Raw genomic sequence first — 27,271 nt, 5'->3', positions numbered from 1 at the left:
ACCTCTACATGTCATTGATTTCATCGACACAATAACTTAAGTAAGCATTTACATTTATTAAGAAAAAAAAACATGATGCACAAATCATCTGATGTACCACAGTATAAAAGTGGGGACTCGTGAGAAGTGTTCAGTCATCGCATTGCATACATAGTTATATGTAAACAAAATTCATTCAGGTTTGTTTCAATTAGACACATTTCCGCTGGTTAAATGTGTCTCCTTCCCTCAAACAACACTAAAATCAAAGGATGTGCAGCTGTGTGTTGTTCCAGTGATCACAGACAGAAAGTGCTGTTGTCTGGTTACTGCACACAGCAGGTGAGGGAACAAAATGTAGACCGCTGTCAAGCTCTGTGTCAATACTTCTGATGCCTGCAAGTCTGATCAAGAAGTCATGACAGAGCTCGCCAAACGAGAGGCTGCAGTTTCGCCATTTTAAATGGGACACACAGTCAGTCAGCGGTGAAGATCCTTGCAGCGATATCATCTAGTAGCCAGTCCACTCCAGCTAACAAGTTCTCTCCTGTTACTGCACTGCAACCAATGATACACCAGTGATGACTTTTAATCTCATCCAGAGCCAGCGCCTGCGGGAAAACACAGCAGAGAAGTGACTATTGCTGTAAATAATGAAGAAATAATTAGATTTACAATTTCTTTTTAAATCAACTACAGTCTGATACCAAGAGTATGAATCAATACTGTATCAGTACAATAATAATGTGAGAGGAGCTCACCTCTCGTATTGCCTCTTTTGACAGGGCTCCTGGTAAATCCTGTTTGTTGGCAAACACCAGCAACGTGGCCCCAGCTAACCTCTGCAGGGAGGAAAGGATGATACAGCACATGTTGACGCTGTCTTTCATTTGACATATTGCAGTATTTGAAGTGCACATTGATTCCGATTAAATACTGTAGCTTTAAGGAGACATGTTGATCAGCTTCAATTGACACCTGTATGTGATACAGCAATTACAGTATGTTAATATATTTTACTATCTGCATGTTTACATTACACCAAAGATCATCTTTTTTTATGTTTCTCCACACTCAACAATACAGCTGAATATAATAATGATGCATTAAACATTTCAGCTTTAAACACAAGACTCCAAAATGAGGCTGCAGATTAAGGGGGCAATATGAAACAAAGCCAACATAAAAGATCCACAATTAACCACTAAACCCTAATTACTGTAGATGTGCTTCCCTACAACTCCTGTGTGTGTGTGTCAATGTGTTTGTGTATACCTCCTCTAGCAGCAGTGCACTGAGCTCCTGCCTGCAGTCCTCCAGTCGGAGTCTGTCTGCGCTGTCCACCACCCACACCAGCCCGTCTGTGCTCTCAAAGTAGTTCCTCCAGTAGGAGCGCAGTGACTTCTGACCCCCTACGTCCCAAATATTCAATTTGAACCTAGAAAACAGAGACAGAAAGGAGAACAGAGGAGTGTGGAGTAAGTGAAACTTCATACAGCAGTTTCTAAAACCAGAGTCACACTGTCCCGCACAGTTACACAAATTTAAGTTCATAACACAGAAACAACTGAAACAACAAAAAAAGCAGTTATAAATACTTAAATCAAAGACAAATACGATTGTTATAAGAGCAAACTATGACAAATGTGCTTCATAAATAAGGCTTGAGGTAAGATTTTTCAGGAGTTTGTTGCTCAGACCCCCGGACAGAGATTCAGCCAGGACAGCAAAAGCTTGGTTATTGAGCAGAGGCACAACCAGGAGCCCCTGTTCTGATGACCTGAGAGGCAAAGTGGATCTATATGGCTTCAGCAACTCACTAATAAATGGTGGAGCCAAATTATGAAGTGGCTTGAGAGTAATTAGAAGGATTTTGAATTCCTATATTTAATAGGATGCTAATTTAACAAAGCCAGCACAGTGGACTCTTTGTTAGTAATGGTGCAGCAGAATTGTGAACTAATTATAGACATGCCTCAGATTCTTGGTTTGAACAAGAATACAGTACAGTCAAAACAAGAGGAGAAAAACAAACAAACGATGATTTGTTCTGGCTGTTGGCAGGATAAGAAGGAGACTGACTGAAAATAACAGGAGTTAATAATAATCAAAGGTTTCTTAGTAGCCAGGGAATTTAAGCACTGATGTAAAATTTCAAAGGTCTGATTGTAGTCAACTTAAACGTCCATTTAAGTCATTTATTATATTACATATTAGGGCTACAACTAACAGTTGATCGATTAGTTATTTGGTCCATAAAATGTCAGAAAGTGGTGAAAAATGTCGATCACTGTTCCCAAAACGTCCTTAGTGTTTTGTCCACAATGCACACAACACTAAAGAAACCAGAAAATATTCACATTTGAGAAGCTGGAGTCAGATAATTTGGACATTTTTTTCTTTAAAAAATAAAAATTCAAAATTATTACTCGATTATCAAAATAGCTGGCGATTAATTTGATAGTTGGCAACTGAGCTGACAAATCAAGAAATTAGATGTCTAATTGGGAATTTGTGATGTGCATTTATGTTTATTTCATTTAAGAAGGGACAATGCACATTCATTAACATGAACACTTGGGTCCTTCATGTTAATGTGTCAGATTTTGCCATACAGGCTAATTTTTATCTGCAGACCCCGGCAGGTTGATGGCATTATAAGAACATTAAAATAAAAACATACAAGAGCACATAAGCACAGACAAATAGTAAAAAATGACATAAGCACTACTCCAGATTATGACAGCATGTTTGATTGTTGAGAGATGTGATGTTCCTTACTTCTCTGTTCCAGGTATGTGCTGCTCGATAGGAAAAGGCTGACTATCCAAAGGTACTTTTTCTATGTGGTATTTTATAATCCTCTCTAGTAGTAGCTCTGCTAGATGAGTTTTGATTTTGTGTAATGAATTCATTGAGTGGAGAGAGGGGCCAGGCCATGAAAAATTTATACACAGGTAAAATATCTGCAAATTTGATCATGTTTTCCCTGTTTAAGAAATCATGTTTAGTTACATTTTTACAATGATGATATGAATTTGACTTTTTATCCAGTGTTGTCATAGCCTGCTTATAAAAATGTTTCTACTGATTGTAATGTGGTCCTACTTGTCTGTGTCCAGCTGGTAAATCAGTATCTCATGTGTGAGAGAATCACTGATGTAAAACTTTGAGGCCTCTAGTTAAATTGTTCCTAATGTGTCTAAAATGCCAAATTGAATTTGATTCTGTTCAACGTTTTGAATGTGAGTTATGAATCTGTTATTATGCCTAAACATTCAAACTCAAGCACTACTGATAGTCTTCTCCCTGCTACTATTACATCTGGGTCTGGATCTCTAATCCCCTCCTATTTTCTAATATTTAATAGGCCATAGGAATCTTTGATTAAATATTAGTTACCCTAAATCTGGCTAATGACTAGAGGTGGAAAAACAGGAAGGTAAGCAACCTTTGCATGAGAGAGAAAAGTGTGTGTGTGTGTGTGTGTGTGTGTGTAGCCTATAATGTGTAGTAATTCCTGTAACAGCCAGGATATACTGTACTGTAGTGTACTGTGTTACCCTCTGTGCTCCAGTGTTTTGATGTTGAAGCCCAGTGTGGGAGAGATGGTGCTGACATCCTCTCCGTTAAACTTCTTTAGGATGGTCGTTTTCCCGGCATTGTCCAGACCTCTGCACGAGCCAGGTTAAAGAACAAACACACACAAACACACACACACACACACACACACACAAACACACACACACACACACACGGAGCCACACCTGGCTGCTGCTGACTTGTTATTAATGGGAGCTTAACTGTAGCATGATACAGCACAAAATACCCCGAACAAACGTCACACACAATTATTGTCTTATATTAATTCACCAGAAAATTAATATAATTCACTGTTCGTGCCTCTTGTCGATACAGTAAGTTATACATATATTTATATATAGTTTATTTCAGAGCATCAGCACATGAACGCTACTGTTTCCAGCTAAGCTAAGTTAAACTGTATTACACACAGGATACAACATCAGCAGTCTCATCTCCCGCTCCTTCTGCTTCATCTTCTTCAAAATCGTAAGCAAACCCATCACGACAGTGTTCCGCTCAGCTGCAGTTATTGTAACAGATTAGTTTTTACTTGTTTGTAGCTTTGTGTGGAAGATGTTTAGCATCCACAAAAATCATTGCGCACTAGGAAGTGACTGTAAACGACAATCCCACCCCACACTGCCTCCAATTGGCCTGTCTGGTACAAGGCGAGCGTTGATTGGTTAAAGGGGACGTTCGAAGCGGGCTCTTCTTTGCGTTTATTGGCTGATCACAAACTAACTTTAAAGGTGCATACCGCCACCTACTGTATCGGAGTGTGCACATTCATGACATTAAAACATCTGAATACTATATAATACTATAGAAACACACACCCACACACACACACACCCTATGTAAACATAATGAAAGACCAAAGGATTGGCTTATCATTTGAATGTGCAGAGTTGTGTAAGGATGTTCATTTACTCTGTTAATGTGTGCACGTACTTGAGAGAAGGAATGTGTTTTAGGAGGCCCAGTTCTCTCTTTCTGTTCTGGCTTAGGCTCAGATAAGGTAACATTCTGGGTCTTGGAATAAACAGGACAGGTTAAGGGGTCAAAGGCCACATATAGCTCGAGGCTCGTCCCTTCCTGTGTCTTTGGGAGACGTGGCTCTTATCTAGCATACATGGGCATGCACATTTATACCTCGTGGCTGTTTGCCATTGGCTGTAATCATATAAGCTCATACATTGACCGATCACAGATCATTTCTCTGTTCCTTCTAACACTATGATAGAATAGGTTTACTCTTTGTTCGGTGAGATGAACTGATGCAAATCTTTGTGTGTTCTGTCTCCTTATTGTTCGATAATATTTTTTAATCATCAACCCAGCAGTGTTTTGTGTATTATTTCATGTGTATTTAGTGTTTTCAGACAATTTCCACAACACTTATTTCCTAATACTGCCTATATTATATAACCTATCAACCTCCTTCTGAATTCAGATTTCCCTGACCTGTCTCATATTTCTTAATGTCTCCCTCTCTGAATTATAGGCTATTTACTATAATGCATGATAATGTGCTCTACATCTTCCTGAGTGTTACACCACTGACACAGATTTGATTGACTGCATGCCCGAATCTTAATCGTGTAATGATTACCTCCTCTATGATAACCTCCTTTAAAGTGTTTAACATGAACTGACTGTATATTATAATAATGTCTCCCTTTATTGTCTGTATGTCCTTCTGCCAGACGTTAATTATGGCTGTTCTAATGAATGATTTTGCCTCTCTCCTAACATATGCTACTTTTATCACTTTGTTGTCATATACTTTAAGAGCCTTCTTTGCCAGTTTAAAATGGGTGATTTTAACGTTAATTGGTTAGATAAAAAATGCAGAAAAAAGTTAAAGGATATTAGTAAGATTAGATATCAGATGACTCAATGATTATAAGTCCAACAAGAATTACAAAACCCTTGCAAACCTTATTGGATTTAATTTTTACAAATAAAGTGGACTGCATCTCAAAAACATACAATCTCATTATTTCCGGTCACAATCTCACTTTAGTTGCTAAGAAACTATCCAAGATGCAAAAATCGAAATATAACAGAAGGGATATTTTTCATGTATTCCAAAGCGGGACCAGGGAATATTGGAATATGAAATATGGCAAACTGAGTGGATTGATATAACATATGTTAAAAATTGTGAGTGGACTTGTGATAATTTCAGGTCTACATTAAAACAAACCATAGCTAAATATATGAAAACAATGCCCCAGAGGCAGATGGTTAGACAGTTGTCGTGGTTTAACAATGCCTTATGGCAATTAATGAAAAAGTGGGATGCAGCTCTTAAAATAAATCTTGAAAATCAAGTTTGGAAACAGATCAATTAATGTACAAAAGTCTCAGAAATACAGTTACAACACGATTGAGGAAGCAAATTTCTTTTTAGATAATATTCGACAGGCAAAAGGGAATTATCAAATGCTATAGAGAAGTATTGATAAACTTATGGGAAAAGAACAAAAAAAGAGGAAAAGAAAGTGAAAATTTAGAACTCAAATGAAATTGAAAAATAATCTCAACTTTATAAAATTCTAAGGCAAGGGATCACCACGAACTTGACACAGTCTTTCTTAGACTAGCTTTTAAAAATACAGTTGTAACCCAAGTATATGAACATGGTGACAAAAAAGAAGTAAGCAACTATAGGACAATTAGCATACTTCTTCTGGTTTCAAAGGAGGTTGAAAGGGTAGTTGCAGAACAGCTGGTGTCATATCTTAACAATGATCTGCTCCACCCTATGCAGTTCAGATTTAGGAATAATTACTCGACTGAGTCTGCATGTTGCTATTTCGTGGAAGTAACCAAGACTAGATTAGATCAAGAAGGAGTGGTAGGAGCTGTGTTTCTTGACCTGCATAAAGCATTTGATACAGTCATCCAATATTCATATCAAATTCAAATGAAAAATTCCAGCTAATTGGATTAGCTGGATTGGATAAGGTCTTATTTATCTGGTCGTTCGCAATGTGTTTGTATAAATAATGAATGAATGTCATCAATAAGTGTGCCACAAGGCTCTGTTCTTGGGCCACTGTTGTTCAGTTTATACATCAATGATCTCCCATCTGTTTGTGAGGATGTGAATATTCAGATATATACTGATGACACAGTTGTATACACTCATGGGAGAGATGCTGAACAAGTGGCCACTAAGCTTTCATTAATGCTTCATGAAGTTGCTAAGTGGCTGAGTGACTTGTGTCTTACCTTGATCACAAAAAAACAGTGACAATGTATTTTGCTAATAAACAAAAACTGTGTGTCCATGCTTAGTGCTATTGGACAAATAATAAAAAATGTTAATGAGATTAAATGTAAAGGTATGATTTTGAAAGACATATTAAAAAGATGAGTAAAAAAAATAAATATAACATTGTTAAATTTAGACATATTAGCAACAACAGAAGCACCAAAAACATTTTTGCATGCTATGATTTTTTCACATCTTCATTATTGTATATCCTGCTGGACCCAGGCCAGTGAGACTGTGCTGAAACCAACTGATATTCTTTTTAATCAAACTTTAAAAGTTTTTGATAGGAAATCATTAAATCATTGTAACATATTGTCCAAATACAGCCGTTTAAGTTTTGAAAATCTCGCTCTGTTTTCAGAAATTCGATTGGTATTCCAGATAATTCACAATGCTGCTCCTCTACCATTGAAGAGCTGTTTTCACTTCTGCTCTGAGCAAATGAGCAGAACCAGAACCTCGATCTGCTCTAAACCCTGACTTACACATCCAACTGCAGCGGACTGCCTTTGCACAATCTGCTTTTTCATCTACGGCCATCAAACATTGAATTATGCTTTCAGCTGAGCTTAAAACTTGCACTGATTTTCATTCTTTTTCCCATGGTGCAAAAAAAAAAAAAAAAAAAAGGGATATTGAGCAACTAGTCACGCCCACATTAGTTTCACCATGATTCAGATTTTAATTTGTAATGAATTGTAGTTCTATAGTTGCACTGGATGAATGTGCTGGTATTTATATGTTGATTGCGTTTTTAGATTTGTCTGTATAATTATTAGTATGTAATGATGTTGCATGTAAATGAATGTTTTAAGTATCTGGTGATTGCTCTGGGTACTTTCCCAGGGACTGCAGATAGAAATTAGCTAATAGCTAAATCTGGCATTAATCATCTCTTCTAATTTTGAGATTGTTTGTTGTGCATGGTCCTTCTTTAATAAAGTCTAAAAAAAAATCTGCATGTTCATTACCTTTAACACCTATATGAGCACGGACCCAACAAAACTGCACTTCTAAACCCATCTTTTGTAATCTTAAAAGCAGAATGTGAATTTCTATCATGAGATCTTCTCTGATCTTTGATCTTTTGCCTTGATGACTAACCTCTGAGAGCTGCTGCTCATTCTGAACAAATGATGATTGTAAATGAACAAAAATGATTGCAATGATTTCTGCTGAAATTTCAAGGTGGGTTGATTCGCCAAACGCATTTTAAGGCGTGGGTGATATTGGATTTGGACACATTTGACTGCCTTGAAAATATACAGAATATTGACCAGAATCAGATTTATTGGCAAGTAAGTTTGCACATACAAGGAATTTGTGTTGCTATTGTGGTGCGTGACAATCAAAGAGTAGAAGCTAAGAGAAAAAGTATCTGTACAAAGTAAGAAAAATACAACCTCAAAAGACAGAAGTGTTATAAGTATATAAATAGACTTTGTCAACAAAGAAGAAGTAACAATCTATTCTATGTGAAGAGAGCTGTTGAGTTTAAAAAAAAAAAGAACAAGATGTTAACTGGGAATGTGCAAAAGGTCACAGTATAAACAGTATATCTAATGTGCAAGTGTAATAATACAAAGAATAATTGCGTTAATGTAATGCGCCATGTTAGATGTGACGGGTTCACAGACATGCAATATAAGATTATAGATCTTATGTTAATGTAGCGTCCATGGGTGGGATAGAGTCTGTGTCAGTGAGGGTCCTGGGCCTGTTTTGTTTCCACAAATGCCACATAAATGGGTGAGGATTGGAGCCTTTTTGAAAAATACATTTCTTAAATCATTTAGACAGTAATGAATAGACTTCAATGGAGAAGAAAAAGCCTATATCATGCAACATAATGAAGTAACTACAACATGTGTTTTTTGTGAGGAAGGCAGAGACATTTAGACAACAGGGCACTGACTTCAGAAGAATTTCTGTTAGCTTGTCTTTCACTGTGGTCCGGAAATGTAAAATAAATCAGTGTGCAAACATTCTGCAATGCAAAACCTCTCCCTTTTCTCCTCATTCATACTAAAAAGCTCAGTTTTTGTTTAGACACTGTCAGAATGCGGTTAAAATAATGGAGATTAATCTTATAAAGAAGCTTGAATTATACTCTACAGCTGTGGGAGATCTTAGTCATTTTTTTTATACTGTTACTACTCAGCTTTTGAAGTAGTCATAAGTGACTGCAAAGAAGTTCAGAAGAATTTCTCTAATTTCATTCATCTCACCTCTACACAAGTGCTCCCCCTAAGACTTTAACAAATAACACCCCCAGCTTGAAAGAAAATATTGATCTACAAGAGCAATATATTTAGTCTTAAATATATTAAACATAAACCAAAAACATTGTTTTACAAGTTAGCTATAGAGATAATAGGACATTTCAGAAAATGTTTATGTCAGCAGGAGATTCTGAGATATTGACAACATATGTCTGGCTGTCTGTAAGCGTGTGGGAGAAGTATGAAGTAATGCCCTTTTTATACCTTGAATTGCATCATTTCCTGTGGAGAACTGGTAAATGCTGTTGGCTGCTGTGGTGGGGGCTTGGCCATCTCATTCCCGGCAAGGCACTTTTAGAAATTCCCTGCACGTGAAGGAAGCACACAACCCTTCTTCCTAATATGGTCACCAGCCCCCAAACTACTTCCTGTCCCAAACCGTCTTCCCAATCCTTCCAATGTACTGCCTTCAGGACCTTTTGGAAATCTTAGAATTCATTAGTCGACCAGACATTACCCATCAGACAGACACTGGACAGTAAACTAATGTAAACTTCATGAAGGCATGGAAATAAAGAAATTTACAAACAAAAAGAGCCTAGAGCTGTTTTAGAAGTTTATTTTTTAGGGTTTAGACTATGTCAGAATAAATGTTTTATTGAATAAAACATCTGTTACATGGTAAATGTGCATTTGTCATGTTCATATGGCTGCTTCTTAGAAATACACTTTTACCACAGGGTGTATTTCTAGTATTTTTTTTTAAATAAACGGATAAGTAAATAATAATAATAGCTAAAAATAATTTTACTAGTGCTTAAATGTACCCATACAGGATTTGAAAATGAAAGGAACATATAGCACCGCCCCCCTCCGCCACCCTTACCTTGCAAAGGGTCAGTTTAAAATAAAAAGAAACTGAAAGCATCCCATCATGTTGCATCATCAGATACTGTCTGCCAGAACCCTTGCGCTCAAAACCCATCAGACACGCCGACTGAGCGGCCACAGAGAAACAAGTCACTAAGCAACCATCACCATTGGATTGCAGCACAGAAATATAGCATTACCTATATTTTCGGTCGTCCCGAGTCATCCAAAAATTATTACAAATTGCAGAGACGCGCGCGGGTGGTGCGCTGACTTCAGAGTTCATATGACAGGCGGCGGTTTTACCTGCGAACATGCTGCACCGGTGACGACTGGCTGAAGGTTCATCCTGCTACTGAAAAATCATTCAACCAACCAGTGGGTCTGCCGAGTCGAGGGGGTGCAAGAGATGTCCCCTTTATTCATGGACACCGGGTACGAGCCCAACAGCCCCGGCTCGCTATCAGCTGAGTGCAACAGCAACACTGCTGGCTCGGTAAGTCCTCCGTCTCCTGATCAATCAATCAAACAGTCATTGGAGCAAGCAAGCCAAGAAATTAATGCATAAATAAATAGAACATACTACTGTAGACCTACAGTCAGAATCACAGGTCCTGTTAGAATATGAATTAATGTTATGATAAGAAAAGAAATTAAGTAAAGTAAAATGATCACTTGAACAAATTATTTTTTAAATTTTATTTGATGCAACTTGTCTTTTAAAAGTAAAGCTTTATAAATAAAACATTTTTAGTAAGTAAGTAGTAATAAGTCACTCCATAGACCCTATTATAAGAGTATTGCATTTTCATCAAGAATTAGGCATTTTTACCATTACCTTAATAAAAATGGACTGAAAAAAAAAAAGCAGAAAACCATAAAGTAGTTCCAAGACTCACTGTGGAGTTTCAAATACCAACGTGCAAATTTCTATCTCAGAATATCTGCAGCTGTTGGAATAGTTGGCGCCAGTTATGACAATTGATAACGATCTTTCACTTGGCTTTAATGCATTTCCCCTTTCCTGCACCTCATAGGAGTCAGTGAACACTGATTGATGCATATATTTTCCCCCAACCTGGCTACTTAGCACCTGTCCTCTCATATGGGTAAAGAAAATAACCAGATGTGGTTTAGGGTTGACATATTATTCACATCTTCAGATGTTATACCTGGTGCTGACATGTTCTTGTGAAAAATCCTAATCACTTGTCCTTGTTCTTGTATCATTTTGATGTGAGTCAGACTCAGTGATGGAGGAAGTTCATGTCTGAACTTCATCTGTTGCTCATCTGTGTCTGTTATAACTTTGCTCCAGTGCTCAACAAGCACTCGCTTTAAATGGAAACGTCTGTATTTTTCAACCTGGACCATATTTTCTCATCATTTTGTGTCTAAGTGAGTTGAGTTGTTGTTGAAATCAGCTAAATATTCAGCCATGATTTTGATAATCTTTTAGATAAGACTAAGCTACACTTTCTGTACTCCAACACAACAAACTCCTCCCAGCACTCCTGTCTCCAACTCTGTCATGGCTGAATATTTAGCTGATTTCCTTGATAACAAGATTTCAGGATGAGACATTTCCTTGAGCGAGACTTGTTTAGACACAATAACAAACAGAACTGATCAAATGAAAGGTAAAGAAAAACATTTTATTTCTCTGTGTGGTTCTTTCCAGAATGTTGTCAGACACTTATAAGAACAATCTGAGCCTGTCAGGCAAAAACAAGCACTTTTGATAGACGTACATGGAAGAGGCGCTGTTGCCCCAAAGGATTACATTACAGCTGTTTTGCAGCTGTCAGATGCAGCTCTCTTAATTCTCTTAATACTCTCAATACTGGACCACTTTCAAAACTTGTTGTCACAATTAGTCACGTAGACACAAGAGGATGGGAAAATATGATCCAGGTTGAAAAATACCAAAGTTTCCCCTTTAACATCACACACTACAAAACAACAAGTTCCTCTCCATCCAAGTTCAGGTCTATTTACTTCTTTATTGACAGGCTGGCATTGGGAGACCACATGTCATTTCATGTGATAAGTTTGTCTCATAACCTTGTGAACTATGACAGGTTTCAAAACATTATGCAATATCAAAAAGTTATTGATGCCTTAAAAAAGGTGGATGTTCATGGCTGTTCATCTTGACAGGAGAGAGAGGGAGAGGGACAAGGGACGGAAAACAGAGGGACTAAAAGACGACAGAAGAACAGAGAAGCAGCGAGGAAGAGCCGGAAAAAACAGACAGAGAGGGCGGATGAGCTCCATGAGGTATATGAAATATTCACTTCTTAACTTCTTTCTGTCCCTCTCTTCCTACAACATGCCACTTTCTGTCTCTCTCTCTCTCTCTCTCTCTCTCTCTCTCTCTCTCCCACACACACAGAAACACACAGAGGCTGTGTGACTAGCGGTGTGTGTGTGTTGTGTAATCTGGCAGCATGCTCGTAGCCGTTTCTTGGAAATACTCCGCTTTAAGAGAAGGGCTTTCACTCCCTCTGATGTGCCCTCCCTTTCCTTTCCGCTCTACACACACACACACACACACACACACACACACACACACACACACTCATGTGTCTAATTCTCCTGAGGGTCAAATTCCACAGGTAAGTACACAGACACGTAGAACAGGCTCTGTGAGTTAAATTTCTGAATGGATTTGAATGGAAATAATGTCCTGACTCAGAAACTTCACATGTGAACCAAAGACAACTATTTATGTATATAGTGTATATATATGTATATGTATTCCATCAGACATAATTATATCCTCTCTGAATATCGCTGTGAAAAAGCAAGATTTGATGCAGTTTATTCAAGCACCTCTTCATTGTCAAAAATCTTTGTTTTCGGCTTTAAGTAAAAACTTTAGCTTTAATAGGACACGTTGTAGAAATCCAGTGTTGTAGGATAGTCAAAGATCTGACTAATAACCAACTACAGTCTGCATCTTTGATGATATTGAAGTTGAAATGTTTTGTTTTCATTCTGAAGAAGCGTCACCAAGAGTTTTCAGATTTTTTGTCATAATGCTGATTGATAATGAGATCATTACCTGCACAGTAAACATAAAGCTACTAGCGTCAGCGGTTTGTTAGCTTAGCTTAGCACAAAAGCTGGAAACAGGGGGAAACTGCTAGTCTGGGGGAAACCAGCAAAGCTCACAGATTTACATGTTATATCTTGATTAATTCATACAACAACTTAAGTGTGAAAATAACAGATTGTAAGTCGCTGCGCTGTAAGTCACTGCGTAATCCCCCACAAAAGCACAATTTTTTACACTTTGCTTTTTTAATAGATAAACAAGACACAGCGTGTTAATTCATGAGCTTTAGAGGTGCTGGAAGGAGGATTTAGTTACCTTTTTAGCCAGTCTAGTTGTTTTCTCCTGTTTCCAGTCTTAATGCTAAGCTAAGCTAACAGTTTCCTGGCTTTAGCTTCCTTTTTAGCGCACAGACACGAGGGTGGTATCGATCTTCTTCTATAACTCTCGGCAAGAAAGTGAATGAGCTCATTTTTCCCCAAAATGTTGAACTATTCCTTTAAGTGATCCAATCTTGATGATGTATTTTAGTTTCAGGCTCTATACCTTTACACACAAAACTATTTTAAACAAGGTGGAAGGAGGTCATTTCTTAAAATAGGGAAGTGTAATAATTCACTTCAGGGTGAATGGTTGGATAAGGTTGTTACTGATTAACATTAAAACTATGACTGCTTGTCCTCTAGGTTGTTCTGCAGTTAAAGAAATAATTTGCTCCTCAGTAGTGTCAATAATCTTATTGTAGTTTTATTCCTCTATAAATATAACAAAAGTTACCATCAGATTTTCATAAAACTGTCACGTGATTCATTACTCTGAATAAGGCTCTCAATACACACACCCATAAGATATGTTTAATGGCTGAAGATGTTTCTCCTGCTTTTCTTCTTTCATGCCCATTACAGTTGGTTTTATTCTTCCTCCCACATAAAATCCTACCTGTCGTAACCAGTTGGATAAGTGTACATTTACTGGATTTGTGAATAGGTGTGTGTTGTTTGGAGGGAGTCCAAACTTTCACTTTCACTCTCTTCTTCTCTTTCACTTCTGCTCCTCCTTGTCCTTCAGGTTGATTTTGAAGAAGCAAACCAGTTACTTACAAAAAGGAGACAGTCGATGTCAGCAGTTCAAGGTTTAAAGGGTCAGCGCACGTGATGCTTTGAATGTCAACTTTATGACCTTAAGAGAAAATAGGAGAAACTTAATTGCACACAAGAGAAATGCTGATCCTTATGCGTTATTCATGCTTATTGAGTTTAGTTGATTAACAAAGTGGGAACAAACAATTCTAGACACATTAAAAATGTGTTTTTCTTTTTGTTTCTTCAGTTGGAGGTCTGACCTTCACTGTACAGAAATGATGTATGTGCAGACTTTGACACTTGAAGACACTCTTCACATTAATTTGCTGATAGTGGAAAGTTTCTCTGAGTTAAAGGCGCATACCTGTGATAATGATTTGTGAAATCACACAAGTTTGGGGCCAATCGTGGTCCAGTTTACAACTTACACAAGAGTAATGTGGAAACTTGAAGGCTCTAGAGCACAATCACTGAGAATGGACTTTTACAGTGAAGTAGGAGACGTCTTGTGTGTGGCAGTCAAACTTCTGAGATGTAATATATTTGCATATTCATGGATTCAGGATTTTTAATGAATGAGAAGGAGGAGATGTCATTTTTAGGATTTTTAACAAGGTAATTAAACTTTTTTTGTGGGAAAACCCTAACAAACACAAATCATAATTCCAAGCAGAGGATTTGTTAATGTTGTTAAACATGACTGGGGGGGACCTTAGACTTTTTTTATTTGTCAAATTAAACACACTTGACCAGCAAAGAAAAAATTACTTCTTTTTCTTTTCTCTTATGTGATTTCTGAACAGCCTCATCGCTTACCACACTGTCCACTCACTTCCTGCTGAATGTCACTTAACAGTAATATTTCAGTTCTCCTTTGGCTCTCTGGTTGTGCTTTCTATTAGAGGAATCTTAAAGAAGGAGTCATCAGTATTGCCTGTAATCAATGTGTCAACAGTATTACAGGATAGGCCAGGTCTGCTGTGATATTTTTATGTGGATGGGATGTGGTTGAGTTTATTTGTCTTTTGATATATGTCTTCAGTCAGTTTTTATTGGTGATGAGGATACTTCTCATGAATAATAAAGATAAATACCTGACTCATCTTGAGATTAACTATTTGTCATCTCTCTTTCTGTTTTTCCTTCTTTCCATTGCCTTCCTCTTCTTAGGAACTCCAGAAACTGGAGCAATCAAACTCTGCCTTTCAAAAGGAGATAGCTGCATTGAAAAAAGAAGTCCTTCTCTATACGACGGCTCTGGATCGCCACGAGCCTTCCTGCTGCCTCAGAGCGTCCAGGTCCAGCTCATCCAACTGCCTCTCTGTTTCCCCATCGTCGGTTGACGCCACGCTCCCTCACAACTGCTCCAGCCCTCCCCAGAACCCTCCTCGGACTACATGTTCCAGTTTAGCTGCTGTGCCTTTGCTCTCTACCTCCTCAACTCCCAGCCTGGGTCATCACACCCATGACTGCCTTGAAAACACCCGTCTCTCACCTTCACCGTCTTCCGGGTCACCGGCTGAACTCTTCACCACCTCGTCCTCCTCCACTGCAATGGCTGTTTCTTTTTCAGTTGCCGCCCCACACTCTTTGTTTAGTGAAGAGCCTCCTTCGCTAATTGCCTCAAGGCCAACAAATGCTGCCCTGACGTCGCTGTGCGCCAGCCTCATTTCAAACCCGATTTCCCCCGCAGTTGCTCAGCCTCCATCTGAGCAAGACATTCATGAACGTTCTTCAGCGTCAACGAATGCTCTTCTCCATATAAACGGCCCTACTTTGCTTCCCTCCTCTCACCCAACTCCCTCTACACCTCATTCCCCAGTACCGGATGCCTTTCTAATGAAAGCCTCTTTTCAAACTGCTTCATCGAATGCAGTGCCCCCATACTCCCATTTAAGACCTCCAGTGGCAGAAAACACAGGTCTAGCAGCACAAGGTCTCCCCATGAATGTGCCCAAGCTTCATCCATGTCAATTCAGTAGAAATCCAAAACTTTCAAGCCCACCATGTATTGTTTTACCATCACCTCTTCAAGAGCCTGCTTTTCAGTCTCTTTCGGTTTCCCAGCAGGCAAACCAGAATCCTTCCCCTGCCCGTGCTTTCGAAATAAAGCCAAGTTACATCCAACAAATGACGCCTACTCCTGCGTCTCTGCTCTCCTTGCTCACTGTCCCCAGTCCTCTTAATGTTCCTCAGCCTACCTCCAGGAGCTTTGATGGACTTCTTGCTCAACCTCCATCCTCGCTGCCACTGCTGGGTGATCCCTTAAGCGATGTCTCCCTTTCTGAGCTCCTGGAGGTCAATGATTGGATCCTAAGTGGGAATAGCAACCTTTAGCACTACACAATGCCAACATGCAAGGTTTTATGAGTATAAGCTGAAAGATTTTTACATCAGACAACCAGATGTACTCATATATGGAAACCTGGTATCAGAAAATGAACTAAGGGCCAAACACATGTCTGGGCTACACCCTGATGATATCATGATGACATCATCAGGGGTTATTTCCTCACTTGACAAAGCACCTGCAGTGCATTGGACATTATATAGGTGTTTTCACAGGATGAGTAGGATAAATAAACTGACTTTTACATGTGAAATCAGTGGAGTTCCCCTTAAATGATGGCAAAAAGTGCCCTGATAAAGTTTCAAGAAATCCTTCCCTGTACCTGCTACAATGTCTGACTCTTTGCTAGCCAAAACTCTGTCAAATAATAGAACGATTTGAGAGTCGATAATTTACAAGAAAATGCACTGTGAATGAAAGAAAATCAGAAAAGGGCACTATCTCTTTCTTAATCAAAAGACAAGAAACTGACTCAACATCTGAAATCTATAATTTTAGATAGGGTGGACTGCTCACTTCCTTGTAACTTCGTGGAAATGTCATGAGGAGAAATTTCAATCTGTTCTTAGAGCCTTCCTGTGGACACAGAGCCAATGTTTAGCACACAACTCTGGGATGGTTGAGCAGAACGGTTTAAGTAGAGGATTTTTTTTTTTTTAATCACATTTAAAATATATAATGAGACACACCATCGATTCACATACAGTCTCAATATTCTGCTGCTATTTAAGATGACTTCCCAATATTTGTATCTGGGACAAAATTAAAGTTAGTCAATTACTGAATTAATTTTTTAATCATATATAATTATTTATTTTTCAACATTTTTTTTACAAAGTAAAATCAATTTATCTCGTTTTTTCTGTTCTTCAAATCACATAATTGCATATTTTTCTATTTACTGTAATCATGCTCCTATATGATACATTGTTAATTTACATCTTTTACCAAGCTCTGCTTTGTGCAAAAAAATTTTTTTTTCATAAAATTAAATGCAAGAGTGGATTACCAACTGCTCTGAAGCCCAGTATCAGTTGATATTTTGCATTTTCATATTGCTAAATAAACGTGTGGCCACCAACAGCCCTCTAGTGGGTTAATGCGGCCATGATTTAAGTAAACTACATCTGAGACAAGTAACAACCCTCATTTACAGTTACTACATGACAAAATCCAGCCAAATATATGTATGTATGAGATATTATTGTGTTAGTTTGTAACAATGTTGTAAAGCTTGTTGTAAATGTTTCACCAGTCTGTATTACAAACTAAGCTGTTGTAAGATGTTCATGTTGGATTTCACTGATCTTTGAGGGGAAAATGGTAAAAGCAAAAGATGACGAGAAAGAGAAATAATATATGGTTCTATTTCTATCCTTCTAGCTGACAATAAGAGGACGAAGAGGCTGCTCAAACCTGTCGTACAAACAACTGCTGGGTTGTAATTTTTTTTAAGTTATAGGAAATTTAGCTGGGTTTACGCACCTTGATTGCATTAAAATGACTGTTTTGGTTTTTCAAATGATTCTTTCTTTTTTAATTTTGCAAGGCCACAGTCAGGATTTAGAAATACTGAGGTCACATGTGTAGATCCTGTAATGTATCCCACCCAGACCCACCCCAAAATAAAAAACAACTTAACTGTCATCAGGAGCGATATAGTGCAATGTTTCTAATGCTCACTCACCTGTTCACACACACACACACACACACTCACACAGCAATCTGGGGTTCGGTATCTTGCCCAAGGACATGTGGACTGGAGGAGCCAGAGATCAAACCTGATTGGTGGATGACCTGCTTTAACTCCTGAGCCACAGCCACCCCTATATGTTTTCCCCTGTTTTTTGAATATATTTTAATATATTCAGTCAAAAAATACAGAAACCAGAATATAAAAGTATAATTATAGAATGTAAACTCCTTCAGGCTGTTAAAACTCACAAATTCCCAGGAAAAGCAAATGACCTCGGTGTTCTCAGTAGTAGCTACGGCCCTAATATGTAGATTACTTAGCTTCAATACAGATACAATCATTTTTATATAGTATATGAATGATTACTCTACCAGCATATGAATTAGTGTCAGGCTTTGTGTATGCTTTGTATTTATCATGCATCAGATAAATATATTTATGCTGTAAAGCAGGTTGTAATAGATGAATAATAAAAGCATTTTGTTTGGCTCATTCGTTTTAGTGTTCACTTCTTTAAATATTTTGATATTCTAATATAGTATAACGTAACAGTTGACAGTTTTTTTATAGATGGAATATAAAAAAGATAATTCGTTACATATAGATGAGTAACTACTATTAAACACAGTGTTTTCAGTCTGTCGTCTAACAGACTGTATTAATATTCTCAGGTGACAACAAATATGATGCAGACAGTCAAACATTTAACTGACTGCCGGTGTTTTTTTTCCCAGAAGGCAACCGGTTGAGCTCACCTGCGACACAACACAGAGGAGGAGGAGGAGGAGGAGGAGGGGTGAGGAAGAGGAATATAGGAGGAGAGAAAGGGGCGCAGGCGCACGGTGTTCCTCTCGCCTTGATATAGGCTATAAGACTGTGTGAGTGTGTTTATGGTGAGAAGAGCAGTAAAGAGGTTCAAGGCTCACAGCGCAAACACAACAGCAGAACACACTCACTGCCAGTCAAGGTGTGAGATAAAAGCGCATGGATAATTGCGCTTTTGAGTGCGCGTCGGTGTGTGTGTGTGTGTGTGTGTGTGTGTGACAGAGAGAGAGAGAACAAGTGGCTTAGCAAACAGAAGAATAATGGATGTGACTTGATCCTCAAAGCCAAGTAGACACACACACACACATATACACACACACATACATACACACACACACACACACGCATGGAGGAAGATGGGGAAAAGGAGGGGAGAGGGAGGGGAGGAGGAGTGGGGGAGGCGGCGAGTCAGACAGGAGCACCGATGGAGCACAGGAGCGAACATTTGATAACGGGATGAATCCAGAGGTTCGGCAGAGGTGACGGAGTGAGAGCGGAGCAGCGGGGCGCTAATGACGCATCTGCTTATAATGACCCGGGTTTAAGAGGCAGAGCCGGGACACGTAAATAAAGACAAATAAATAAATAAATCCATCCTATAGCGTCATCCGCAGTGAGGAGCCTCATTCCTCTCTCTCCTTGCACCACCTTTAGGCTGAGGAGCCAATGTCAAGACAGTCAGAGGGAGACACGAGAGCATCCGGTCCAAGCTTTAAAAATAATACTCTCATTATTCCAGCTGAGACAAGCCGGTAGCAAAACTCATTTTCAATTTTCATGTTGTAATAACAATAATTTTGTAATTTTTGGGAAGAATGACAAAGGAGATGGTGGATCAATGTTGAGAATATAAAGAATAACGGCTGTGAAATTAATTATGAAGAAGAGACTGCAAAAAATATGTCCACAGCTGCCAGAATGGAGAGAAATGATGAGGCAAATTCAATGTATGGAACAAGAAACATACACAATAAGAGGCAAACTTTGTTTATATGATAAAAAAGAGGAATGGAATAATATTAAATCAATGCATAGATTATCTACTACATCAGAAAATGGAGCACTATTCATTTTTTGTATTTTTCTTTAATCCTTTTGTTCTGTGAACTTAATCTCTCCTTTCATCTACTTGGGTTTCACATTGGGCACTTTTCTGAAACAATACTTGGTAATCATGCAGTTGTACCTGACTTTATATGAACGATTTCAATAAAGAGTATAAAAAATATATATAAGAGAAAATAAAAACAAGAAGTCACACATGGGTAGGGGAAGATCATAATCCTTCAGTTGTAAATGGCCTTCTTGATCTTTCTAAGGTTGTAATGCTCAGGTCTTATTATGTGACCTGCTACAGTCTTTATTTGTCTGTTTAAATATAGACGTACAGGTTCAGACGTTTTGGGCATTGACTTATTTAATGAGGCGATTAGATGCTAATAAATGCCGTGAGAGTTTGTTACTTAGACAGTGGCAACACTGATATAAATGCTGAGTTTGAGAGGGAATGACTGAAAAAAATGAAATGAAAAGTGCTGTTTTTATTCCTCATAAATCATTCTGCACATGCTGATAGTCTGATGTTACTACAAGACAAAACATCTTGTTATGCCAGTAAATCAAACACAGCAGGTTCACAGTTACCAAACTGTAAGGGGATACTGCTTTGAGCCATAGTATACCCACATAGGACCAAGTTTGAACTTTGTACTGGAAGAGATGCGTTGAAAACACAGTGTTACATTTGAACAAGTAGCCTTAAAAACAAGCTGACTTAACATTAGACTTTTTAACTTGTCATAGCAGTAAAAACACAGGTGTTACTAATAACATTAACAAGCTCAGTTTTATTCAAATGTCCCAGTACACCAGTGTGACAGTGAGCCAGCATGCACAATACCAGGACCTTGAAATTGAAGCAGCTAATGGAACTCAGCCATCATTCATTTTAGTATTTACAGCTGTGCTTTTGATACTGTGACTTGTCAAAATGTGTACAGTGAAAAATGCCTATTGGTGTCTTTTTATAATTATAATGGACAGGAAAAAGATTTTTAAAAAATAGGACATTTCAATTATCAAATTCACTCTTTTACACACATAGATGACAAACTGAGTTTCACAGACAATGTTGATTTTATATGTAATGATTTTATATGTGGTCAGAGACTGTTTTTTAATTAGGAAACTGAGGGGCTTTGAGGTCAGTCTTGATGTTTTGGAAAAAGTGTATAATAGAGAGCATCTTTGTTTTTAATATCTCTGTCTGGCATGCTAGGGATGTGCAGAGAGCCCAGTATTTGTATTTGTATCTGTATTTGTTGAGGCAGTAAAATTATTTGTATTAGTATTGTATTTGAATAAAACTGGAAAGAGGCTTAAAAATTCTGTTTTTGTTTTTATTACGCTTTTAATTTCAGAAAATTAAAGTGTTAAAGTTTTTATGAATAAACTACCTTACGAAGGAGGTCCCCACACTGGGTCTCAAACTGGAGTTTCCCAGATCATGGATGACTGTTCCGACTATTGAGCTAAAACTCTACTCATCGCCTAATTGCAGACAGACCTCTAGCTATTTATACACCCATAAGACAGAGACAGCACACCATGTAATGAGAAGGAAAGAACTTCAAAGGTGATTCTTGCTTTGCACTTTTCATTTATTGCCTATTTTTTAGAACCTAACTTTGTGGAAAGGAGAAAGGGAAAAACAGGTTATGGAGAATCCCTCTGGAGCACTTTGCGTGTGTCAATAGCACAGCTTTATCTCTGGGGAACACCCCCAACTCCGGGGAGTGATGTCCAAATTAGGAAATGTGTGTCATGTAGCGGTTGGATGTGACTCCCCTTGTTGAAACATACTGACAGACATAACAGCGGAGCAGAGGAGAGAGACTGAGATAGCGATGTGACCGACCTGCGCACTGATATTTGACATGTTTTTTTCTCTTCCCGAATACAAATAATGTTTAAAATATTTGTATGAAACAAATATTCATAAAAAACCCACTATTTGTGCTTTGCCGAATAATGTTTTTCTATTCGGGCACACCTCTAATGGATACTTGCCTTTAGTAAATAGAAACAAGCTGACCAGGGTTAAGACAGCAGGGAAGATAGTAGACCACCAACAACAGCCATTAGATGACCTTTACAGCACAGCTGCACACAGGAAAGTCCTGTCAATCATCCCTGACAGAACACGTCACCTCCACCCTGAGTGTGAGCTGCTCCCATCAGGGCAACGCTACAGAAAGTCCTGCTAAAGACAAAGATCTACAAGGGTTATTTTATCCCAGATGCAGTTAATGTGGTCAAGAAACAGTAAACTTAGCTGTACAACATGGAGATGAATGAACTGATGTACAACTGAGATCTTTGTTCTGTTAATGTGATGTTTTCATCTTGTGTATGTTTATACTTTACTGGTGAGACCAACAACAGTTTTCTTGCCTGGGCTGGACAATAAAGTTTATTCTATTCTATTCTATTGTGATCTGTTCTATTCTATTCTATTCTATTCTGTTCTGTTCTGTTCTGTTCTGTTCTATTCTATTCTATTCTGTTCTATTCTGTTCTGTTCTATTCTATTCTATTCTATTCTATTCTGTTCTATTCTATTCTATTCTATTCTATTCTATTCTGTTCTATTCTATTCTATTCTGTTCTGTTCTGTTCTGTTCTGTTCTATTCCATTCCGTTCTGTTCTGTTCTGTTCTATTGTATTCTGTTCTGTTCTGTTCTATTCTATTGTACTGTATACAGTTGTATTGTATTGTATTGTATTGTATTGTATTCTTATTTTGACAGACAGGTCGTCTTACTTCCTGTGTCTTCCGGGCTCACTACGTGCGTCTTGACGCAGCTCTCTGAGACTCTAGGACGACCGGATAACGGGAACCGAGAAGGGGGACAGGAGCAGAACGCGTCAGTCTGACAGACACAGACGGGGTGCTATTGTATAACACAGGCCTTCAGTTTTTTTCCTCTCTGAGCTGCCGCCGCGCGGAGGAGCGGCTGCTTTTATTTTATTTCTCTTCTCTTTTTTTTTCTAACCGAGGAGGTGGAGACAGGAGCAGAGGGCGCAGCGGGGCTCGGTGTTGCATCGGCCGCTGCTGGCGGAGGACCTGCACATGTCGGCGCTGTGAGGGACCGTTTGTTTCCCCGCCCTGATACGGTTGGAGGACGGCAGGAGGAGGCTGTGTGGAGGGGTTTAAACCGCCAGAAGAACAACATCATCAACCTGTGAGAAAAACCAAAAAAAAAATTAATCAGGTGCGGCCGTTTTAACGGTCAACAGAGGATCCGTTAAAAACGAGCGAGAAGGACAACAGTGATGCGGCAGCCGAGGTGGGCCCAGATTGATGATTTTATGATATCATCACCGTCATCTACCGCCAGGACCGATCACTGATTTTATTGATAAGGAGTCTCATCGATGAGAAGGTTATATGCTATAAACTGACCTGGAGTGTTTGTGTGTGGGTTTTTTTTCTGGATAAGCAGGAGGAGGATCATCTGTGCTTGATTACACTGATTTTTCTTCTACATAAGGAGCTATAGGATCAATAGGTTAATCGTAGAAAATAAACATCCAAATTTAGTCTGTGTGTGACGCCAGTACAGCAGCAGAGAGGCGTGTGTGTGTGTGTGTCTGTGCGCGCGTGTGTGTTTGCGTGTGTGTGTGTGTGAGGAGACGCGCCTGTCTGAGCATCATCTGGAAGCTGTGCAGGCTCTGCTCCTCCACGGGGATGATACACAAGCCATTTCTCATCTGTGCGTGAAAAATAGAAGATTCAGGGATGTTGCTGCCGCTGCTGCCATTTCCAGTCCGGCTCTGATATAGACAGCGAGGCGCACAACACGGGACTGGACATCCAGAAAATATCTCTCCTCTCCTCCGCCTCTGCACCTTCTCCCCCCTGTATCTCTCTCCCCTCTCCTCCACCACCTCCTCCTCCTCCACCACCACTCCAGAGAGTCTATTCATTCTGATCAATTGATAATCCATCTGTGATTCAAAAAGCCACCCACTCCTCCATCCTCTCCTCCATTCACCCGTACATCCTCTTAAACGCCTCTTTACGCACTCACACGCGCAAAGGCACGCACGCACGCACGCACGCACGCAGTAGCACCACCACCACCGCCATCTACAGCCATCATGGAGACGACCAAGCTGCCTCCGTCCAGCCCGTCCTCGCCGACCACCAGCTTCTCGGTGCCCTCAGCGGAGAAGGTGGACGGCTTCCCGCGCAGGTCCATGCGCAGAGCCCGACAGAGGAGGTCCCACAGCTCCTCCCAGTTCCGCTACCAGAGCTCCCAGGTGGAGCTCACACCGCTGCCCCTGCTCAAAGGTGAGGCACTGATTTACTGTGGCAGCCGTCCTGTGGGTCAATGTCAAGAATATATTATAGTGATACCATGGGATGAAAAGTCCAGTAAGGTCACCATCAAAGGCTCTATTTTCACTTTGTGTGTGTCTTCTTCATTATTTAAACATCAGATGACTTTACATAACACACCTATTGATCAGTACTGTGGAGAAGGCCTATTGGTGTATTGTATTTTCTATTGATAGGTGTCCAATGATTCATATTGTCTTTTCTGTTTTTGTCCTTTTTGACTGACAGAGGTGATAGCAATGGCTTTGATTTATTGAACTGACAGGAGCTGATCTGGTTTGGGTTTTTTTTAAGGCCCACTATTGGAATATTCTGCACCAGGGCAATGGCTCTTTTGGTACCGCTTCATTTTACAGTTGCCGCAATTTTATACAAATTTCCTGGACATTTTTTGAGTAATTTGCGGTTACAGTATGCAACAGTGTAATTTTAGGACATTTTTAGGTGCAATTTGAAATAAATTGTAAGAAAAATGTAAAAAGCGCTAAGTTGGTTTTGTTGGTCTCGTTCTATTTGGGTGAATTAATTTGCAAAACATCTTAATAAATTAGATTCTTAACAATTTTTAACTGACAGAATAAAACGTACTTTTCAGTGTGTAGTTGCATATTAGGTTCTTTCTTAAAAATGGTATAATGACTCAATTTCCCATTTACTAAGAAATGACATAACCCCTTACGTTAAGTTACATCCATTGACTTTCTCCCAGCCTCTCTCAAAGAAATGTCCAAATAATGAACAGTTACAAAGCAGTTATGTTTATAGGAAATTATTGAGAACACAGATCCTGAAAATCAGTCGGAAACTAAGGGACCCATAAAATAAAGTGTTATTGCTCTTTTCATTATTCATTCATCTGCCAGTTGTATTCCAGATGAATCGTCTTGTCTATTAAATATCAGAAAACAGTGAAAAATGGCCACCCCAGTTTCCCAGAGTCCAAGGTGAAGTCTTCAAAAATGTCTCTCTGGCAAGCAGACCAAAACCCAAAGAAATTTAGTTTATAATGATGTGAGAAAAGCAGCAAAATCTCATGTCTGAGGAGTTAGAAACAGAGAATTTTTGTCCTTTTTTTGTCAATTCTGTCAATCATCCACTCAACACACTACTGTATGTTGCCTCCAATAGCTTTACATTTCAAAGGGTTTCACAACAGCCTTCTCAAACTAACACAGTATTCTTTCTTATTCTTATAATCTAGTTAATTTTTAAATTTTTTGTGTTTTTTTTGGAAGACAGTGGCTAAGAAATGCCCAGATGTCCAAGTTCAAATTCATGTATGCAGAATCACTGAGCTTGAACCACTTGTGCACACATATAAAAAATACAATACAAACCCTTAAGCAAAAATACATCATTTAAGGAACAGAACTTGTATAATTTGGATATATGGTATGTAAAGATCCTGACATTCAGACTGATGACATCCCTACATATAGGCAGTCGGAGCTGTACTATTTGCAGGTGTGTTGTTGCCATAGCTCTAATCCCAGAGCTGCTGTTACTACACAGAGGCCACTTTGATCTATGGGAGCTTGTTCGATATCATCTCAGACTGAAGGCACGATGCTACAAAGGACATTGGACCCATTTTCTTTCATTTTCAAATCCAGTGTAGTGCTGTCTCCGTCTGCCAGACCACTACAGACTCAGGGCTCAACCTGCAGACAGACAGACAGGCCTGGGTGGGGTTTGGTGTGGTTAGAAACAGACAACCACAGAAAAGAAGCAGAAGATAGATTTGATTTAGTTTTTCTCCAGCCAAGATAGGGATGATGCAAGAAAATGAATCAAGCAATTTATTGAGCAAAAATACCCAACATTTTCTGCTTCCAGCTTCACAAATGTGACAATTTGCTGCTTTTCACTGTTTTATAACATTGTTAATGGAATTTCATTGGGTGTTGGACTATTTTGTTGACAAGAAAAGACATCTGAAAACATCACCTTGGGCTCTGGGAATTTTTCACTCTTTGTTACCTTTTACACATTAATAAATTAATATAAAAATGAATTGAAAAGATGAATCCATAATGAAAATAATCGTTAGTTGCAGCCCTAGAGTAAACCTCTGCATCAATAGTGAATGGGCGTATCATGAAAAGGTATTCATCACTGATAAAATTACCTCTCAAGTCTCTTCAAGTTCAGACTAGAACCCTGAAAAGACATTTCCTTGGTCAGACATTGCATGCAGGTAGCGAGCTCACGTCAAAGTTGTCCACGTCTGTATTTTTCCATCTCTTCTTTTGGCTCATTCAGTCAAAACCACCGTCCCTCCACGATTTGTCATGCTTGTTTCCTCAAGAGCTGCTCTACATCTCCATCTGTGCCTGTTCCTCACCTTCCTTGTCTTCTTTCTCTATCTCTCTCGCCTGTGTGTATAGCACAAGGGCACATTTGAAGTCCTCATATATGCCTCTGACCACTCTTTATAAGGTTACTCCTCTTTTCATGTAGCCTGCAATCTCTTTCCATTAACCCTCTATGAAGAGAAGACCTTTCTGCTTTTAGAGATGGTATGAGGTGCATGCTCCTGTGTTTAAGCTCTTATGTGTGTTTTTACACCTCATTTACCCGGCGTTAACTTCCTCTCTGGTCTGTGAGTGATGGACGTGTGCGGCATGACGATGGAGGGTTTTGGACGCGACTCCACAACACTTTCGGCTCAGACCTCTCTGTGCATACGTCCTATAGCCTTCATTGACACAAGTCCCAGTTATTACGTGGCTGCTGCACCGCTGCGGCACTCTTTCTGGATCCCAGGAGGAACTGATAGTAAGATCCTGCAGCACAGGCGCAGGAGAAAAGCCTGGTGTGGGGAAGTCTGTAACGGGCAGTATGTAGGCCAAGTGTAGACAGACTTGTGGGTGTTTTGCCCTCCAGGGAATCACATTCCTATTGTTAATTTCA

At 39.1% G+C, this 27,271-nt stretch overlaps 3 protein-coding genes across 3 annotated transcripts in view; 2 read left to right on the top strand and 1 right to left on the bottom strand.

The window, feature by feature from the left end:
- Window positions 1-36: 36 nt before the first annotated feature.
- Window positions 37-4,200, bottom strand: arl2 (ADP-ribosylation factor-like 2). Its single transcript, XM_044341405.1, has 5 exons — window positions 4,000-4,200; window positions 3,543-3,653; window positions 1,255-1,417; window positions 741-821; window positions 37-590 (listed from the first exon to the last, which is right to left on the bottom strand). The coding sequence occupies exons 1-5, from the start codon at window positions 4,062-4,064 to the stop codon at window positions 456-458; spliced, it is 555 nt and encodes a 184-aa protein (XP_044197340.1). The 5' UTR covers window positions 4,065-4,200; the 3' UTR covers window positions 37-455.
- A 5,718-nt stretch (window positions 4,201-9,918) lies between these two features.
- batf2 (basic leucine zipper ATF-like transcription factor 2) lies at window positions 9,919-18,299 on the top strand. Its single transcript, XM_044341397.1, has 3 exons — window positions 9,919-10,438; window positions 12,103-12,222; window positions 15,253-18,299. Exons 1-3 carry the CDS (start codon window positions 10,352-10,354, stop codon window positions 16,417-16,419), a joined length of 1,374 nt encoding a protein of 457 aa, XP_044197332.1. The 5' UTR covers window positions 9,919-10,351; the 3' UTR covers window positions 16,420-18,299.
- Window positions 18,300-22,773: 4,474 nt separating this feature from the next.
- Window positions 22,774-27,271, top strand: part of ppp2r5b (protein phosphatase 2, regulatory subunit B', beta) — a 44,312-nt gene continuing 39,814 nt past the window's right edge. Inside the window, exon 1 of the mRNA XM_044341853.1 lies at window positions 22,774-24,310. Within this exon, the coding sequence (XP_044197788.1) occupies window positions 24,118-24,310 (193 nt within the window). The 5' untranslated portion in view covers window positions 22,774-24,117. The remainder of the gene's footprint in view (window positions 24,311-27,271) is intronic.

This window comes from Thunnus albacares, chromosome 22 (assembly GCF_914725855.1).
Source record: "Thunnus albacares chromosome 22, fThuAlb1.1, whole genome shotgun sequence".
Classification (NCBI taxonomy): Eukaryota; Metazoa; Chordata; class Actinopteri; order Scombriformes; family Scombridae; genus Thunnus; species Thunnus albacares.
Note: the sequence above shows the minus strand (reverse complement) of the source record. Positions and strands in the feature narration are given on the sequence as shown.

Bases quoted from the DNA above. Each gene is read 5' to 3' on its own strand.
- batf2 (XM_044341397.1), top strand. From the start codon at position 10,352: ATGTCCCCTTTATTCATGGACACCGGGTACGAGCCCAACAGCCCCGGC. The intron at 10,439-12,102 runs GTAAGTCCTCCG...TCATCTTGACAG, and splicing joins ACAGCAACACTGCTGGCTCG to GAGAGAGAGGGAGAGGGACA. The intron at 12,223-15,252 runs GTATATGAAATA...TCCTCTTCTTAG, and splicing joins GGGCGGATGAGCTCCATGAG to GAACTCCAGAAACTGGAGCA.
- arl2 (XM_044341405.1), bottom strand. From the start codon at position 4,064: ATGGGTTTGCTTACGATTTTGAAGAAGATGAAGCAGAAGGAGCGGGAG. The intron at 3,654-3,999 runs GTATCCTGTGTG...TGGCTCGTGCAG, and splicing joins GAGATGAGACTGCTGATGTT to AGGTCTGGACAATGCCGGGA. The intron at 822-1,254 runs GTATACACAAAC...TCCTCCCTGCAG, and splicing joins GTGCACTGCTGCTAGAGGAG to AGGTTAGCTGGGGCCACGTT.